Source organism: Hippopotamus amphibius, chromosome 3 (genome assembly GCF_030028045.1).
Source record: "Hippopotamus amphibius kiboko isolate mHipAmp2 chromosome 3, mHipAmp2.hap2, whole genome shotgun sequence".
In the NCBI taxonomy this organism is placed as follows: domain Eukaryota; kingdom Metazoa; phylum Chordata; class Mammalia; order Artiodactyla; family Hippopotamidae; genus Hippopotamus; species Hippopotamus amphibius.
In genome coordinates, this window is record NC_080188.1 from 175588050 (window position 1) to 175608710 (window position 20661).

Here is a 20661-nt window from a genome sequence, read left to right on the forward strand (position 1 = left end):
GAATCCAAACAGAATAGAAGGACATTTTCATAACACTATCCTTTTATTTGCTTTCAATTTGCATATGATTTTTTATTAAAATTTTCCTAAATCTCTCTCTCATAACTAATCTTAAATTTGGGGTTCCAAATTAAATTACTACTATCATAAGCTGAAAGTTAGAAACAATTTTGACAAAATGACAAAATCTAAAATAGAAAATACTTTAAAAATATAAAATAACTATCATCTATACTTGGTTAAGGTGCTTAAGATTTTCATTACCATATCCAGTAAATGCATGTCACTGTTCTTCACGTTTCGACCTGGGCTTAATAACATTCCAAAACATCTGAAAATATTGGGGGAAAAAAAGGAGAAATAAGGTATCAAGAATATATAGAAGCCCAGTGAGCAAAAAAGCCTTTTTATAGTAATTATACAATCTGAGCTCTGTACTTATAAATAACTGTAATTTTTTAGAGAAATATCACAAATAAGAATTCATTAAGATACATAATAAAATCACATACAAACAAGTTATCTAAATTCCCAGATCTTTATTTTTGCATGTAAAAATTACCAATGATCAGAAACTGTGATAAAAATAGCCACAAGTTATTAACTGAAACAAAATACAGTAGTGAGATATGAATTAGTTTCTAGGTAAGAAATTAGATTTTATTTGAGTTATTCCAAACATACTGGTCAAGATCAACTAACCTAGCAAAATTAAAAGAAAGAAAAACTTTTTAAAAATTAGAATAAGATACTATACTCTCTCTTTGCATCAAGCCAGATTAATAGAAACAATCACCCTGGCCCTCAACAGTCATGTTCACTAAGTAGCCTATTAATACTATATCCTCAGTTTGGAAAAAAAAAAAAAAAGTTCTATGAAACTCATTACTAAAAGTGCTATTATATTAGTGAAGATACTACCAAGCATACTATATACTATTAACTACTTCATTCTGTACTTCCTGATGCCAGGGAAGTGTTAGGAATCCCATAAACACCACCACTTTTATTTGTAAAGGGTTTTCATAAACTCTAAAATTCAGCTAAATCTAACAATTTTTTATATTTATGATATTATTGTTATTTCTTCTTTATAGATAAGAAACATAAAGTCCAGAAAAGTTAATTTACTTAAATGCATATGGCTATTAAGTAGGTCTTGTACTCAAGAAGCAAAGTGATCTGTCCACAGTGTGCCTCTCTCTGCCAACAACACATACCCACATCTACTAGAATAGAGTGTTTTTTGTAGCTTTCCAAAATTTAAAAATATGCTATGGAGCATTTTACACAAGGAGTAAAGAACATAAACAAATCAAATAAAATATTTTTTAAATTTCAAAATAGTGGCAGCTGAGCAGTCAGTACTCAATCTGATCCCTGTTTTCCAAAGATCTGGTTTACTTTTCTAGTAGCACGGCTTTTTCTTCCACAAACATGAGATTGGTCCTATCCAAATATGGGTATAGTAAGTGGTAAAACAATATATACTTCCTGTGAATATCTGAGGCTACCTTGCACAAGGCATCTAAAAATGATCAAGTACATAGCAAACATAAAGTCAATAAGCTCTGAGGAAAACTTTCCAAACGTATTATTGTACCAGTGAACAAAATACAATCTACTAAAATAGAGATAATTATAATCTAATATTCATAATTTTAATGATTCCTATACACTGCTATGAACTCTCTATGAAATTCTATAATAAACTGCCTATACAAATTAAATATTAATTAATCATGCACTTTATTGTACTACTTCTAATTTTGCCTAAAATTCTTTGTAAGAATAAAAGAATTCTTTTTCAGATATAAAATTTAGTTCCCCAAACTTAAAAGTCAGGTCAATGAGGACAGAAGACTTGTCTCACATTCCCTACATTCCTTCAGCTTGCATCTCTCATGGGTTTTTTAAATACCATTTTCTATATTACAGGGGTTTTAAGTTACAAAATTATTATATACTCATTGTAAAAAGCGAATGAATACCGAAGTGTATAGGGAAAAAGTAATCTCTCTTTTCCCTCTCTAATCTCAGCCCCCTTAGGAACCAATACTAACAGTTTAGTATGCACCCTCCCTACCTTTCTTTTGCTCTTTTTGAAAATTTAAAGTTTTATACCATTTGTCAAGCACTTATAGGTAAATGGCAAAACAATTTTCTTAATATAATAGTCCTATCTTAAACTCTACTACAGAAGGAAATCTAGGTTTTTCTTAAATGAGAACACACATCACCTTATTTTGATGATCTCTGATGCACTGCTCTTTTCCTGAGTTATAAATACAAAAAAAAATCCTGCCACCAACCAACAGTGTGACCTTAGAGAAAGCACCTAACCTCCTTGGGCCTCTGCTTCCTCTTCTAGAAAATGGGAGAGGTACAATACATGAACTCTAAGGGTTCTTCCAGCATTAAAGCTGCATAATTTTCTTCTATCAAGCTGTATTAGTCATTTCCAAAATTATATTTCATTAAAGCACATCAGGTTTCCCGTGGAGACAAGCAAGGTCTATTAGGGCTAACACATCAGTAATTAGATAGATATTATTAGTACCACAAACACCTAATGCGAATATTAAGTGTTTCATTGGGGAGTTCAAAGCATTCAACCTTCTCTTATTAACTCTATAAGTAATGTAAAAAGCAAATTGCTATTATACCTATTTTCTAAAGGAGCTTGCAGTCTAGTATGGAAGGAAAACAAGTAAACAGACAATTACAACCTGTATGGTAAGTTCTATGATAGCTATAAGTACAAAATGTTAACAGAGCAAAGAGAAGACATACCCAACATTATTTATAATATACAAATAGCTAACTTGACCCAAAATTTGAAATCAAACCTCCCGAGAATGAGATGATGGTGTTATATTAATAATAATTATCATATTAATTATAGCAGCTGTTTATTGAATGCTTTATCAGACATTACTATATTGCTGCATTTACATTTCAAAACAACCTCCCTATAACAAATAATAAAACCAGTTTCCAGAAGTAGAAGTGATTTGTCCAAACCAAATAGTTATTAAGCCTATGACTATGACTCCAAAACTACATAATCTTTTACATAATCTGCCACCTCCCTAGCCTAACAGTAGAGAAGACATTCCCTCTGTGAAGTGTGGGCAAGTTACACACTTCAAAGTCTCAGATTCCACATTTCTGAAACACAAATATTACCTGCTTACAGGTTCACTATGTTAATGTAAAGGTGAAATGAAGAAAAACTCACAGAGAAAGTACATTGTAGACTCTAGAGCAGTTGCCAATAATATATTATTATTACAACTGCTACTATTATTAAGAGAAGCTTGACCTTCCATCCATTTTGTTTTACTCAAAACAGAGCTTTAAATAGCCTTTAACACCAAGTAAGCATCCATACGAACACCAAAAACTCTGCATATCTTGCATGGCCTTAGGCTTAATTGATGGAAAAAAGAAGTGAGAAAAACAAAGATGATATGTTAATGTCCTGCAATAGGAAACTTTTTTTTTTTTTTACTTTTTCTTTTAGTCCATAAAATCATAATTCTACTGGGTTGGCCAAAAAGCTCATTTGGGTTTTTCCATATGAACCCAAAGGAACTTTTTGGCCAACCCAATACATACCTCCATGAAGACTATGGATAAAAATTAAGAAAGGAGGAAAGGAAAAGGAAAAGAAGCAGCAATCTGACCACTAACAAAGAACACTATCTCCTACGAGACTAAACTTTTGTTATTAAAAATGAAAGTGACAGTATGACAGAGGGGGTAAACAGAACTATAAAGAAGAAAAGCTATAATTCGATCACAATTTTTAGAATATACAAAAACTCTAAAAACTAGATAATTTCATAAAATTGGAATCCCAGTCACCCTAAAGAAGTTAAAGCAATAGACAGTTGGAAAAGTCTCCTATATAAGAATTGTTGGAATTGTTTTTCCCTTACTAAAGGGATCAAGCAGAGAAAGATACACAGGCATTCCTCACTATGTACACAGAAATAACCACACAAGCTGAAACTGTGCAATGTGATCTTACAATCAATGGGAAAAATTATGATTGTCCTGTGATCTTTAAATATTTTTTGTCAAAACTTTAAAAACTCTCTGTCAGTTATAAATATATAGGGAAATGAAAAAAAAAGGGTAAAACTATTTTTGCTTAGTACTTTGTAATTTAAAGCACTTAGAAATACTGAAAACTGAAATATTTTATTTCTTGGGAAACAGTTATTAAGAATAGTTTAAACAGTGTTTGCTTTCTTCTTGTGTAATTTACAATACAAAGTAAGCATTTTTTCCTATGCCTTGGCAAACTTGTCATACTCCTAGGTTTGAATCAGCTTCCAGTATTTTATCCTTTGCACTTTTATCTCTCCAAAAGTTTCTTTAACATGATGTTTTGCTGGTGTCACCTCCCAGGACATTTATCCTCTTCATCACAACCACTTGCCTTATTTAGGCTACTAAGTTCATCTTCACTAAGTTCCTCTGGCTGTATACCTAAAAGTCCACTGAATAGCAGCAGGGTCAACATTCCCACGGTCAGCTATTTCTTCTATAACTCCACTTATGTCCTGTTCAAATCCTGCAAAGTTATTTGTATGGTGCAGTGAACATTTTGCCACACTACATGCATACAACTCACTGTTGCTTCCTGTCATGATGGGTGAATGTTTTCAATTGTATGCTTTCATGTCATATTTCTTCTAAAACTCAGCTAAAGAAATTGCATGGTTTCCAGTTTACTGATAATTATCATTTCCTTTCAATGTGGCAACTAACTGCAAAGCTGTGGCTTGAATGCTAGCAAAACTAACTAGGATTTTATTTTTTATTGCAGTCTTCAATCCAACGTAGAAGTAAAATCTCCATTTCAAAAATCTTGAGCAGCTTTCTACTCCCAGTGAAATTTAAATTAAAAGATGCTGAAGTGCCATGACAGTGTTTTTGTATTTATCAGACTTTTTCAATATGGTTCATCCTGTAGCTTCACGCAGAGGTAGGTCTCATCCTATATTCATTTTGCTGTCACCATTTTCCTTCCTTTTTAATTTTAATTTTATTGAGGTATAGTTGATTTACTGCTGTCACCATTTTCAAATCTTCTAAGATATTTCACTTTCAGCATTATCACTTTTCATTTCTTTGCTGCACTCCTATCTTTGTTGGCGCTTTCAATTACCCATTTTTGTAAAATGTTACATGGGTTTATCACTGAGAGACCAAAGAGGCAACACAACCACACACTTTGCTGTCTGTGAGTGAACTAAAAAATGGATATACCATGACCAATCATCAACAGACTTTAAAAAAAGTGATGTGACCGGTCACTGATTATGCATTTATGTAGTTGACTGTGAATGGAAGAGCTAACAGCAAAGTCTACACTTTATGCAATTACTTACAATTAATATACCACAGTTAACAACAATGTGAATCATGTGGCTGGGGGACGGGTGTTCTTTAACTAAACCATGGTAACATAAATCCATGTGTATCCTAAATGCAGAGCAGAGACTGCATGCATATACATGTAGGTTCTAAATAAATACAGCCAAGGTTTTGCCTCCTCACAGGGGCAGTTTACTCTGACTCTGTAGGCTATTCTGATTTCCAGTTATCACTCACAAAGTACCAGCAGTCTCAGAAAAAAGCATGATTGTGGTAGTAGTATTAGTACCACTAATAATTATAATATCAAGCATTTATTTGTGTCAGGGACTATTCCAAATACATAACAAGTATTATCTAATATTATCCTTCCAAAATTCTTAAGAGGTAAGTATTATTCACAATTTACAAATGGAAACTGAAGCACAGAGAAGTTAAATAACTTGGCCAAGATTACTGTAGAGCCAGGATTCAAACCCAGATGAGGGGACTTCATAGTTGTGGACCTTAAAAATCTCACTTGCTTCAGTGCCTTCCATAATAGGAAGAATAAGCCTACAGGAGGGACAGGTTTGGGACAGGGTGGGGGATCTAGAGTTTGAGTTTTGAGCATACTAAGTTTCAGACACCAAATGAAGATCTACAGTTGTAGGATATGTGAATTAGGAGTTTAAATGAGACCTCAGGTGAAAGATGAAAATGTGGAAGTCATCCATTTACAGATATGTTTAAAGAAATAAGACTGGATGAGGTAACCTCAGGAAGGAGTATGGTAGCAGAAAGTGTGCTAGAATAATGTCATCAAGAAGGCAAAACAGATTAAAAATCTAGTGTATAAGTAGGAAGATGGCCATAAGAACATGGATATTTCATCCAGTGTAGTAAGAGAGAAGGCAGAATATATGGTACAGATGAGAAAGATTGGTAGACAAGGTGATGGGAATATCTAAAGTTCTATTCTTACTGCTTCTATTATCTTAAAAGATCACTGGCTGAGAGAAAACTTGGTAGAAGACATGATGGAGGTTTAACTAGATGGTGTGAAATTATCTAGGAGAGAGATTAAACAGGTTGTTTAGTAAAATAAAATAGGAATGCTATCAACACTAAGGTACACCTGAGGTTATGGCCAATCAGTGCATTTATATACAGTTTTTTTATTTTGTTTTGTTGCTTCCCCAGCAGCATTCAGTTATAATCAGTGTTGGTGCAAAGATGCAGAAAGCTGGAATTAGCTAGAGCTGGGAATATGCCAGGCATGTAGGAAGATGGGGAAGAGACTACTACAGGAGTTTGTGGGAGTATATGAAGGAATAATTTGTAGAGACAGATAATGGAATCTAAGTCAGAAAGGAGGCAAGTGAAAATATGAAGTGAGTGGGTAAGGGACCGTAAAACATGATAGGACTGCAGATCGCTGGTCTCAGTGGGATTAAAGAATTAATGGTATTAAGAAAACAGGAGTGAATTATAGCAATAAGAGGGAGTGATAAGAGAATGGGATACTTAAGATTGAGATTGTGAAGGGAGTGCAGTTATTGGTGATGACAAATTCTAGAGTATGACCATAGAAGTAGGTGGTTGAGGTAGGGAGAAGGACAAGATCTTTAGACAAGAAGAGGTCAAGAAACTAAGAAGCTAAGGGACTTACCTGGTGGAGCAGTGGTTGAGGAATCCACCTGCCAATGCAGGAGACATGGGTACGAGCCCTGGGCCGGGAAGATCCCACATGCTGCAGAGCAACTAAGCCCGTGAGCCACAACTATTGAGCCTACATGCCACAGTTACTGAAGCCCACACACCTAGAGCCTGTGCTCTGCAACAAGAGAAGCCACCACAATGAGAAGCCCCCACACCACAAAGAAGAGTAGCCCCTACTCGCCGCAACTAGAGAAAGCCCGTACACAGCAATGAAGACCAAACACAGCCAATAAATTAATTAATTAAGAAGGTAAGAGGTAACTAGAATAATCATCTACATAGATATTAAAACTGCTAAAAATTAAGACAAGCCTAATAATTAGAGAAGGACAGTAAGCCAGGAGCTAAAATCTTCAAAGAATGATGGGAATTCTAAGGATTTCTATATAACTGCAACAAGAGAGGTTAGCAGATGCTAAAATCTGATAGCATGAAATTCGAAGCTGGGAGTTTTTTTAGGAGAAAAAAGAAACAATAGTCTGAAAGAAGCAAGAAAGATACTTCCACACACCTCAGGGCCAAAGGGGTGGGAAGAGAGGAAACAGCCATCATTTGAAAGGACTGTAAGGGAAGCAGTGGGCTCAGGCAAAAGCCAGGTTTTATAAAGTGAATGTAACATTCAGAAATAAGGCTGAGGATAAAAGGAATTGCACTGATGATAGACTATGAGTTCCAGAGTGTAGAATGAAATGGTTTAGGAAGTTGGGCAAAGGTGCAGATGGGAATCAGATGAGGGGACATATATAGTCGTGTGGGAATTAGAATCTGAGTATTGATGGAAAACCCAGCACTTCCTACAAGGCCTGCAAGAAACAGGCAAAACAGATTATTTTGGCGAGGCTGAAGGTTGAGGGTAGGAAGAAGGATCTTGAGGAAGGAGAACGCAGAGCTCTGGAGGACCCTGCTTTACTCCTGTTTTGGACAACTACGGTACACAAGACAAGGGAGGGGCAGTATTACCAGAGGAATGAGGAGTTTTGGGTATCCTCTTGCTATTTCTGATGGGAGGTAGGGAGGGGAATAGAACATGAGTGTGGAGGAGGTTTTACTTGAAGTGCATCAAGAAAAAATAACTACTTCTAGGTGTCTAAAGACACTCTCAGGTGGTGTCTGCAAAATTATAAACCCATATTTATCTGTTGTACATTAGCTCATAAACTCACTACTACTGCTCCTCTGAAGACAAGGTCCAAAAAAGAAGCTATTTTATATCCTCACAAAGAGACCTTCAATTAGGCAAACACTCATTTTCTATAATTAATAAAAGCTACACACAAACACACCCTCCACCAAGGAGGAAAATAGTTATTTACATGTGATTTCTGGATGAAAAACTAGTCAGAACAAAATACTCTTCTGTCAGAGTCTCCAAGACCACTCCAGGTTCAATGATTCACTAGGAGGACTCACAGGACTCAGCACATAGTTGTACTTACGCTCATGATTTACTAGCGTGAAGAGACACAAAGCAAACTCAGCAAAGGGAAAAGACACACATGGTGAAGTTCAGAGGAAACCAGGCACAAACTCCCAGACCCTTCTCCCGGGGGACTCACAGAGGACACACTTAATTCCCCCAACAAGCTGTGGCATGTGAGAAAACACCACAGGTTACATATGTGACATGCTCATCGACGACTCAGTTCTTCTCAGGGCTGGTCACGTGGGCATCCTCTGCCTAGCATGTACCACAATTCCAGACTCCAAAAGGAAAGCAGGTGTTCAGCACAAACCACACTGCTTGTACAAACAGTCCAGGCGCACTGAGCCACTACTCTCAGTTCTGGGAATGGTGCAAATGCTCCCAAAAGCCAGGTTTCCAAATGCCAGTCAAGAACTAACCTTCCAAGCAGACCTTTTAGGAACAGTAGTTTCAGTCCTCCTACGTTAACACTTTTCTGCACAGCCCTATTTTGGTATTTACATTTTAAATAAAAAAAAAAAAATTTAATACAAAACAATATCATCTGTATGTAAAATAATTTGGATTCTTCAGAAGCTTGATTTCATTGAACCATGCTATATAAAGCTTCGATTAGTTATCAAAAGCATAACAATTTTCTATAGTGCAGTGGAATAATGGAATAATTTACTTAAATATATAAACCTTAACGAAAACAGGTAAAGAACAATTTTGAAAAAATATGAGAATAAAAAGGATGAGTAAACTTATTAAAACATATTAAAAATAGAAAAAATCAAATTAATATTTAAAGCACAAATACATTTCACACATAAGACTTATTTAACTTTGGTTAATTATTGCCTAAAGTCCTATTAAATAAAAATTTATGTAGTTCTTCCTCCCACTTCCCTTCAAATCAACCAAGACCTTTAAAAAAAAACAGCTATGCTGCCATTATAAATAAGAACAAAATAAAGGAACTAAGCAATGTTTACTTAGTGATATAGAATAACTATATCATATCTTAAGGTACTTAATACCTCCCCTCATCACTCCCCCCAAAAAAGTCATACAAAAGAGTCAAATAGAAAGGCTTTATGAAGACAAGCAAGAAGCCCTGGATTCAAATCTCCATGTTGCCTCTTATTAGCTCTTTCTTAGCAGGCAAAATAACATGCTTTAGTTTCCTCCCTCTGCCAAAAAAAATAAAAAAGGAAATAAAAAGATACTTTATAAGATTCCTTGCTTTAGTGTGAAAAAAACACTATGCAATAAACACTTGGGATGGATGTTGACATATGGTAGAAATCATTAAATAGTGGTTATTATCCTTGCCATTATTATGATAATTAAAAGACTATCAGTTAAAAAGACTATCTAAAGTAAACACTCCCCCCCCCCACCCCACCCCTGCAAAATGTATCAGAAACTTTATCTACACGACTGGTTAATTTCATTAGATACTAGTTCAATTAGATACTGTCAGTATAGGTCCAAATAGGAGAGAGAGGACAGAAATAAAGTTATAGAAGTTATTATAGAAAATTATCCCCTGTAATAGGAGTGACTATAAAGAGAATTCTAAAGAACACCCTAAGGCAGAGGAAGAGTACCCCAAAGAAGAGCAAACTTGGAAACAAGATCCTCTCCCTAAAGCTGGTATTCTGATCTCACTGTAGAAGATATCATTGCAGCCCAGTGGATGACAAAGAAGTTTTCTGGACTGCCCAGGCAAAGCTGGACCACCAGCAAACAGGAAACAACCCTCTAGGGTGGAGGTAGCCAAGGCTGGCAGGCAGGTGAACAAAAGAAATCAGGACTCCCCAAGGCAGCTCAGAGGGAGAGTGGTGCAAAGCCTGAGACACAGTGTCCGTGTCTGGAGGGCCACAAGAAGACCTCGCTGAGCCAGGACCAGGACTGTGAGTTCACAGAGGGAATGTATCCACTGTGTACACAGCTGGAGCACAGCACCACTGGAGAGCAAAGAACAATCACCAGAACCAAGAAAAAGAAGTCTCGTCATCCTTCGGTATCTCTCCAGCACCCTCTACTGCCACAATTTAATATTACGCTTGCTGCAAAGAAGGAATGCATAAAGTGACACTAACACAGATCAAGTAAGAGGGCAGATTTGGAACTAAGAAGCAATAAATTGATAACTGGCATAGGATATAGTTAAAATACCTCATTTCTTCTAATTACTTAACAGCCAGGTTAGAAATCAAAATTTCTTAAACCAATAAATTAAGAAATTATTTTCTTAATGTAAATCAAAATGTAAATTGGTACAGCTACTATGGAAAACAATATGAAGGTTGCTCAGAAAATTAAAAATATGATCTACCATATGACCCAGCAATTCCACTTCTGGGTATATACTCAAAAGAAATAAAATAGGATATCAAAGAGATAAAATGCACTCCCTTGTGTATTGCAGCATTATTCACAACAGCCAGGATATGGAAAGAACCTAAGTGCCTGGCAATAGTTGAATACATTAAGAAGATGTGGTACATACAATAGATTATTATTCAACCATGAGAAAGAAGGAAATCCCACCACTTGCAACAACAAAAGTGGATCTTGAGGACATTATGCTAAGTAAGATAAGCCAGATAGAGACAGATAAAACTGTATGAGATTACTTATATGCGGAGTCTAAAAAAGTTAAACTCATAAAAACAATAAACTGGTGGTAGGCAGGGAACAGGACAGACTTTAAGAGTACAAAGTTGCAACTGATAATAAATAAACCCTAGATCTAACACACAGTACAGTGAATATAGACAGCAACATCATATTATAATCAAACTTGCTAAAAGACTAGATCTTAATTATTTCAACCACAGGGAAGAAATAATGGATAATTATGTGATGTGACAGAGGTGCTAACTACTGCTACAATGGCAATCATATCACACTATATAAATATATCAAAACAACATGTTGTACACCTTAAGTTTACACAATGTTATATGTCAAATGTATTTCAATTTTAAAAAAAACAAACTACCACATTTGAACAACCTGGAACTCTCCTCTGCTAGGACCTGGTAGCCCCTTTGTCCATAACCAACTTCATCAGTCACCTTAAGTTAAATAAAGCTAAATAAAGATCTTTTGCCACTAGAAAGACAATCACTTAAGAGATTAAGAAATTATTATTACGTTATAGAAGCATACTGTGGTTTACAAAAGGATTCAAAACGAGTTCCAATAGAGGCCTATCAATTGTACCAATGTCAATTTTCTAGTCTGTATATTGTACTATATTATGTAAGATGTTACTATTGGGGGAAGCTGGGGGAAGTGTACATGGGGCCTCTCTATACTATTATTTTAACTTCCTGTGAGCCTGTAGTTATTTTGAATTAAAAAATCAGCCCCAACACATCTAGAAAAAACTTAGAAAAGCATCTGACAGAAAGCAATGTATGTTTTCATTGCTAATACTTAAAAAGTTCTTAAGATACAATGCTGCAAAGGTAATAGTATTATATACATACTTCTATAGTGCCACGCCCCTCTACTGGGTGCCAGCAAAACCTAGCAATGGAAGACACTGAAAATTCTGTCCTGATTACAAATTCCAGCCTAAAGGCTGAGAGAGAGAAGCTTCCAATTTCTCATTCTCCAAAGCACCTGATAATGCCAATAACTCTATCAATTGTCACTTGAAACAACTATCAGAGAACAATGAAAATATTTTGTATACATAGATTCTGTTTTTCTAAGGTACAAGAGAGTTACGTTTCTACTGCCTTATAAGAAAACTCAAAGAGGACAAATGAGTAAGTTCAAAAACAGCTTGTAGGGCTTCCCTGGTGGCTCAGTGGTTAAGAATCGGCCTGCCAGTGCAAGGGACATGGGGTTCGAGCCCTGGTCCAGGAAGATCCACATGCCATGGAACTAAGCCCATGCACCACAACTACTGAGCCTGCGCTCTAGAGCCCGTGAGCCACAACTACTGAGCCCACGTGCCACAACTACTGAAGCCCGTGCACCTAGAAGCCCATGCTCCACAAGAGAAGCCACCGCAATAAGAAGCCCCAGCACCACAACGAAGAGTAGCCCCCCACTCTCCGCAACTACAAAAAGCCCCCCACATGCAGCAACAAAAACCAAATGCAGCCAATAAATTAAAAATAAAATAAATTAAAAAAAATTTTTTTTAATTAAAAAAAAACAGCTTTTAAAATATTATGCACACTTTGGGTCACCCCCATTTTTTTCTCATTTTCAAGACAGGGAAAAATGACATCCATTAAGAAAAATTATTAAGACAGCTAAAACTCTTGATTTTGTTAAAAAATTTCATAGGTACATTCATTTATAAAAGAGAACAAAAGATGCAAATCAAATTAACATCTAGGCAACTTGAAGTCCGTGACTTAAGTTCCTTCCTAAATAAAACTATTTAACAACTTGCTAGGGTGAAGGCAAAAATAAGTGGTACATAAATTCAGCAAAAGACCCTCAGAATGATCTAATGTCCAATTATATTAGCCCAAAAATAATAAGCAGCTCTGGCTCTACTATCCATCTACTTTGGTGATATCAAGTCATATTAGAAAATTTTGTCCTGTGAAAAGAAAAGAGCCCTAGGTGATTTTTTTTCTTTTTTTCAGTACTCCATGGCTTGGAAATCTTTCCCTCAAGAAAATAACACAAGGAAAGGTACCTGTCAATCACTCATGCTATGAGGTACAGTACTGAACACTTAACTTCTCATTATATAGTTTTTGCTGGAAGCCAGCAAGGGCAAATTAAGAACTGAAGAAGAATTTATTATCAAAACAGGCACATCTCTGAATCACTCCACAAATGATCAAACTGTCTTCTAGTAATGATGTGTTTTAAATAATATACGTATACTTTTTAATGTATATGTAATGATTGTACTCCCCCAAATTAGCATCAAAGTGACTTATAGAAATTCTTTCTTCCTAGCAGAAATGGCCCATGTTAGTACAAACAAAGCTGTATACTTATAACAAATCTAGTAATTATACTCTGCTTGCTGTATCACTACTTCACTCCGGTTCACACATCAAGTATCAGGGCAGATCCCTGGGAACAAAGTGATCTGACAGACATAAAACCCTGAAGCCAAAATTCTCTTCCCAACTAACCTTCCACAAGATCCTAAATTACCATCATTAGAACTCCACTTCTTGTCAGGCAACTGTAAAGAGGCCCATTTTCCAAATGTATGTGGTCTGAATCAAGTTGCCTAGATGTCAATTTGATTTGCATCTTTTGTTCTCTTTTATAAATGAATGTACCTATGAAATCTTTTAACTAAATGAAGAGTTTTAGATGTCTGAATCACTTTATCACAAATTAAGAAGTAATACTTGGCAAAAATAAAGTAGTCAGAAAATTAATACCTCAAACACTGAAAAATTTCCCCCTTGCTTTTCAGGTATCTAGCATAACCAACAATCTAATTCAAAGCATGGAAGTGAGTGTTGTATAATAGTGCTAGTTATAGGGTATTTTAAACACTAGATAAAGCTTTAAAAATCCATATCAATTTAGTAGTATGTAAGAAAATCTTTTGCAACATTTCTACACATGGTGAGACCGAAACCCATGAAGATGTCAGCTGGAGAGGGACAGAGAAGATTTCCACCTCCACTTTGGAAACACCAGAAAGAGCCTCACCTGATCAGATCTGCCTCAACATTTTAACTGGAGCCTCTCAATAATTAGGCTTAGGCTGCTGTTCTCACGCGTTTCAGATTACAATCATCTTGCTTTCTCCTCTCAGCTCTTATTGTTGGTTTTCTCTTCTACAAATCAATCAGCTTTTCTCCCAGGGCATGGTGCCCCTGTGTTTGAAGTCACTGAACAATCACTTGGATGCCCCGTCTATACTCTCACTTTCAAATTCTGCTGGAAATACACCAAAGAATGCCTAGCCATTTATTTTCTAACTGGTTTATTAATGTCAAACTTAGCACATAATCAAAATTTAGTTGGGTACAATCAGGTTCACTATATATTCACTGTTCTTTTGTATACGCTTGAAATTTTCCACAATAAACGTTTTTAAAAATGAAAATAAACAAATAAATAAATATTAAATTAGGTTAAAAAATAAAATAAAAAAATTTAATTGGGTACAGTCTTTAAAAGTGTACACTCAGAAGTCAGATGGCCTTGGTTTAAACCCTGTCTCTATCAGTTTCTGGTCAAGTGACCAACTTACTTATTCTCATTAAGCATCTGTTTCATCTTCTGCAAAAAATAGGGTAATAATTAAAATACCTTCCTCACATGTTTTTATGACAATTAAATTTTACAATGGCCATCACACTAAGTCCTCAATAAATGTTGGCTGTTAATATTATTTTCTCTCAGGACTTCCCTGGTGGTGCAGTGGTTGGGAGTCCACCTGCCAATGCAGACAGGTTCAAGCCCTGGTCCGGGAAGATACCACATGCCACGGAGCAACTAAGCCCGTGTGCCACAACTACTGAGCCGGTGCTGTAGAGCCCACAAGCCACAACTACTGAAGCCCGCATGTCTAGAGTCCGTGCTCCACAACAGGTGAAGCCACCACAGTGGGAAGCCCAAGCACCACAGCAGAGAGTAGCCCCCACTCGCCGCAGCTAGAGAAAGCCTATGCACAGCAACAAAGACCCAACACAGCCAATAAATAAATAAATTTTTTTTAAAAATTTCTTTCTTATGTCCAGTTTCTAAATAAAACTTAGTATGTAAAATCTAACATAGGTGATTGAGAAAAACAAAAGAACATTAGACATTCTTAAAATATGAGCAGAGTTTTCATATATCCTCTAAACAAGTTAGCAGTCTATCAGGTGCAATGTTCTATTACTCTCCGTATATTACAATGCATTTAGTCAATGCTCTTACTTTATAAAATTTTTATATACTTTTTATTCATTTACTCAGCAAGTTTTTAAAAAGAAATAGAAGGTAAGAATATTTATTCTGGACCAGAAAGACTTGGTATTTAATTGTATGACCTTGAGAAAGCTATTTAACCTCTCTGTGCCTCAGTACCCCTGACTGTACAATGAAGATAATAGTACCTACGTCTCATAAGTAGCACCTAGAACAGTGTTCAGCACAGGGAAACTACTAAGTAAGGACTAAGTAACTACAAAGCTCTGGTTCCTAGCACAGTGCTAAATACTGGAGATTCTGGGATATATGACACAATACTTGCCTTCAAAGGGGTGAAGACCAATAATCACAGTATAATTTGTTAAATATCTACTAATGAGGAATGCTTGAACCCTTGAATGCACAGAGAAATAGATTTTTCATGATAAAAATTAATATTTTTAAAAACCAAAATATTGAAAACTAGCATTCAGAATGGGTGATGGGTGCACTGCTGTTCAATATATTATTCTTTCTACTTTTTGTGTATGCTGGAAATTTCATATAATGAGAAGTTGTTTTTTAAAATGATAAATCATTTTCTCTCTCAGGAGGTAAGCCAAAATTATGTAATTTGAAGGATTTACTTTCACACTGACATCTTTATACTATAAATGAACTTTGTCAGCAGCAATGCTTAAAATGCAAGAGGTTAAGGATTCTCTTGACAAGACTGCCACCTACTGGACTACCTTAAATGCTACTATTTACATTTTGTAATTTAAACACATTAAGTACCAAATATAATCCAATTAAAAGCAAGGGTTTCTTCTAAAAAATAAACAAATAAATCCAAGTATTTAAAAAAATACCCCATATCGCATGAAATTCTGTCTGCTATGCTGAACAAAGTATTGTTTGGGGAAGACCCATTTGCCTGAAGCAATCGCAAGTCAATTTCAGTTTGGATGTTTAGAGGTCATCTGACAGAATGTGTGAAAAAGGAAGTAAAAAAACTTAACAGATCTGGTAATTATTGCTGAGTATACGAACCCATAGTTGTTAGATATTATAATCACATTAATTATATTAAAACAAAAGCAAAATATTAAGTGGTTATATATGGAATGAATTTTTTAATCTATCTTAATGTTATACGAATGGGCATGTCTGGCTTAGGTACAATCCCTAATGATAACAATATATACTGATTCAGGACTTCCTAGGTGGCGTAGTGGTTAAGAATCCGCCTGCCAATGCAGGGGACACGGGTTCAAGCCCTGCTCTGGGAGGATTCCACATGCCACGGAGCAGCTAAGCCTGTGTATCACAACTATTGAGCCCATGCTTTAGAGCCCGCGAGCCACAACTACTGAGCCCATGTGCTGCAACTATTGAAGCCCACACACCTAGGGCCTAAGCTCCACAACAAAAGAAGCCACTACAGTGAGGAGGCTGTGCACCACAATGAAGAGTAGCCCCCACTCTCAGCAACTAGAGAAAGCCCGTGGGCAGCAACGAAGACCCAATGCAGCCATTAAATAAATAAAATAAATAAATTTATTAAAAAAAAAACAATATATACTGATTCAAAAAGTGCTTTATCTCAAACAACTTAGGTAGAAGTTGAGATAATGTATTCTGAAAAAACGCCTTCAAATTATTGAAAAAGTTGCGTGAGGATGAAGACACTGATGTCAAAGATTATTGAGGAGAGTCTGAATAAAGTTGTCTTATGAACATGAGAGAGGCAAAAAGCAACATTTCTAAGATATTATTATGTGTAACATTTTAAATGTATGTGTAAATACTTAAGAAAACATATTACACATTTGACTATTTCACCTATATTCTCCAAGGTTTCTATATTCAAGTTAATCTAACTTGGAGCTTCTCACTGGGAAAAGGTAAGACTTATATACAAGTATAGTATATACCTCTATAGTAGAGGCATAATGTATCATTTAATCATAAAACTCCAATATTTTTAACTAATATTTATTAAAAGTTAAATTACTCAAGTCAACACCTAATACAGCTTTGCCTGTGTTACTACAAACTGGTTAATGGAGAGCTGCCTTTTGTTATGGAAGTGCTGGGGGCATTTCATAAGGACATAGGGTTTCACTGGCAAATTCTAGGACAATTAAGCACTGTAGTGAATTTACAAACTATTTCAGGGGAGGAGGGAATTCAAGAGACAATACCAATAACAGAGAGAGTAATAAATGGAAGAGAAGAGAGCTCTGGCTTACGGTAGAAATGTCGAGGGCTGACTAGAGAAAATGCAGAAGATGGAAAATTACCATTTTGCATTCATCATAATAAAGACTGGGTCAGACAAGAATTATAAATGAAAGCTAAACCAAGGAGGAAATTTTGATGAGAAGCAAGGTATTGTCATGGGTCTCCCCATAAACTGCTTGTTAGCTGCAAGGGAGGAAAAAAATAAGGAATTTCAGTGGAGACACCAGACATCCTGACTGATAATCAAATCTGACATCACCAAAAAGGGACAGATGTTTATCAAGCACCTCCAAATGTGATACTACACTGTGAGAGAACATCACCTATGCAGCAATAAACTATCTGAATCTAATCATGAGGAAATATTAGATAAACCCAAACTGAGTAATATTATATTAAAAAGAAGGGAAAGGGATATATTCTTCAAAAATGTCCTGCTGTAAAAGAGAGAGAGAAAGACTGTGGAAAGATTTCCAAACTAAAGAAATCTAAAGACATGGCAGCTAAATGCAATTTCTGCCTGTAATGTAAATCCCAAACTGGATGAAGGGAAAGGATGTTACTGGGTTAACTGACAAAATTAGAGACAAATTGTAGATTAGATTAAAAGTATTGTATGAGATGGCCAACAAACACATGAATAGATGCTCAACATCACTAATTATTAGAAAAATGCAAATCAAAACCACAATGAGGGGACTTCCCTGGTGATCCAGCAGTTAAGAATCCGCCTTCCAATGCAGGGAATGCGGGTGCGATCCCTGGTTGGGGAACTAAAATCCCACATGCCGTGGGGCAACTAAGCCTGCACGCCACAACTGCTAAGCCCACACACATCAACTAGAGAGCCCACATGCCACAAACTAGAGCCCACACGCTCTGGAGCCCATGCACCACAACTAGAGAGAAGCCCATGCGCCACAACAAAGAGCCCGTGTGTTGCAACTAAGACCTGACACAGCCAAAAAATAAAATAAAATAAATAAATTAATTAATTAATACTACAATGAGGTATCACCTTACACTGGTCAGAATGGCCATCATCAAAAAAAATCTACAAACAGTAAATGCTGGTGAGGGTGTGGAGAAAAGGGAACCCTCCTGCACTGTTGGTGGGAATGTAAATTGATACAGCCACTACGGAGAACAGTATGGAGGTTCCTTAAAAAACTAAACATAGAACTACCATATGACCCAGCAATCCCACTCCTGGGCATATACCCTGAGAAAACCATAATCCCAAAAGAAACATGTACCATAATGTTCATTGCAGCACTATTTACAATAGCCAGGACCTGGAAGCAACCTAAATGTCCATCAACAGATGAATGGATAAAGAAGATGTGGTACATATATACAATGGAATATTGCTCAGCCATACAAAGGAACAAAATAGTGCCATTTGCAGAGATGTGGATAGACCTAGAGACTGTCATACAGAGTGAGGTAAGTCAGAAAGAGAAAAATAAATATCATATAGTATCACTTATATGTGGAATCTAGAAAAATGATACATACAGATGAACTTATCTTCAAAGCAGAAATAGAGACACAGATATAGAGAACAAACTTACGGATACCAAGGGGGGATGGGGGGATGGGATGAATTGGGAGATAGGGATTGACATATACACACAACTATGTATAAAATAGATAACTAATTAGAACCTACTGTATAGCATAGGGAACTCTACTCAACGCTCTGTGGTGACCTAAATGGGAAGGAAATCTACAAAAGAGGGGATATATATATATATACACACATATAACTGATTCACTTTGCTGTATAGCAGAAACTAGCACAACATTGTAAAGCAACTATACTCCAATAAAAATTAATTTTTAAAAATGTGAAAGCTAAAGTTGCTGAAGTTGATGCATATAATGTGGTTATATAAGAGATATCCTTACCCCTATTTTTAGGAAATATACATTTCCTAAGGAAGTAGATAAAGATAAAACACCAATGATGTACATAACTTACTCTTAAACTGTTCAGAAAAACAACCGCAAGCACATGCATTTCACGTCTGTGCATGCATGGATGTGGAGGGAGGGAGCGAGAGAGAGACAGAGAGACAGAGACAGAAAGATTGAGAAAGTGGGTGCAAAGCAAACGCGGTAAAATGTTATCAATAGGTGATTCTGAGTAAAGAGTATGCAGGTGTTCTCTGAACTAGTTTTTTTTTTTTTTTAATTCTTAAGTTTGAAATTACTTCCAAATAAAAAGATCAAAACATTGCTATGTCTACTGCTAACAAAAAACTTAAATATAGACGTAAATATATAAACGCGTGCAGACACATGTATATATAGCACATGTGTGTTTACATATTTTAAAAACATATCTCAAAATTTCTGATATCTCAGTAACTAAATAGACTTTTTAATAATCAGAAATGATTGAAAAATTAAGGTATTTGTCCTACATGTAAATAAGGGAGAGCAGGAAAAAGCCCAAATAGGGTTGAAGCAGTTATTACTGAAAAAATAAAGCCACTTCATGCTTATTTCCCCCATCAATTGATATTTTCAATGAACCAGTTACATCTAACTTATTTAAGTGGGGAAAGCATGATTTTCATTCTCATTTTTAAATGGAGAAACTGAAGCACGGTGAAAAGCCACAGTAAGTAATACAGCTGCGATTCAATAGCATGAATCTTGAAACAGTAACAGTGTCAATACAAGTTTTTGGTAGCATTTAGGAGCAAGCTGCTTACCTTTCAATAGCTAATTCTTTGTTAGAAAGCTGCTGCACTGTAATCACAACCTTCTTCTCTATTCCTTGTTTTAATTTGAAATAAAATTTATCTCTATCCTTAGGCACAGGGCTGAAATATGCAAAAAGAACAGGAATCATCAATAATTAAAAACAATAAAGAAGATAATCTATTTCATGTTTAGAATGAGACAACAAACTATTTAAGCAACAACACCCTTATTCTTAAGATATCCTAAACTCTCATCTTGCCACAGAGTAACGACAAACTATGGTCAGCAAAACAGAGTTGCTATTAATTTTTAAACTGGGTTTACAAGAGCCTAATATGTTATCC

The 20661-nt window shown here is 35.8% G+C and overlaps 1 protein-coding gene across 4 annotated transcripts in view; it reads right to left on the reverse strand.

Annotated features, from left to right (window-relative positions):
• The window catches only part of RABGAP1L (RAB GTPase activating protein 1 like), a 665842-nt gene that overhangs the window by 566901 nt on the left and 78280 nt on the right, over positions 1-20661 (reverse strand). For all 4 annotated transcript variants that reach the window (XM_057728667.1, XM_057728668.1, XM_057728669.1 and 1 more), the window contains exons 7-8: positions 20326-20436; positions 265-331 (exon numbers count right to left, since the gene is read on the reverse strand). In XM_057728667.1, the coding sequence (XP_057584650.1) occupies positions 265-331; positions 20326-20436 (178 nt within the window). The remainder of the gene's footprint in view (positions 1-264; positions 332-20325; positions 20437-20661) is intronic.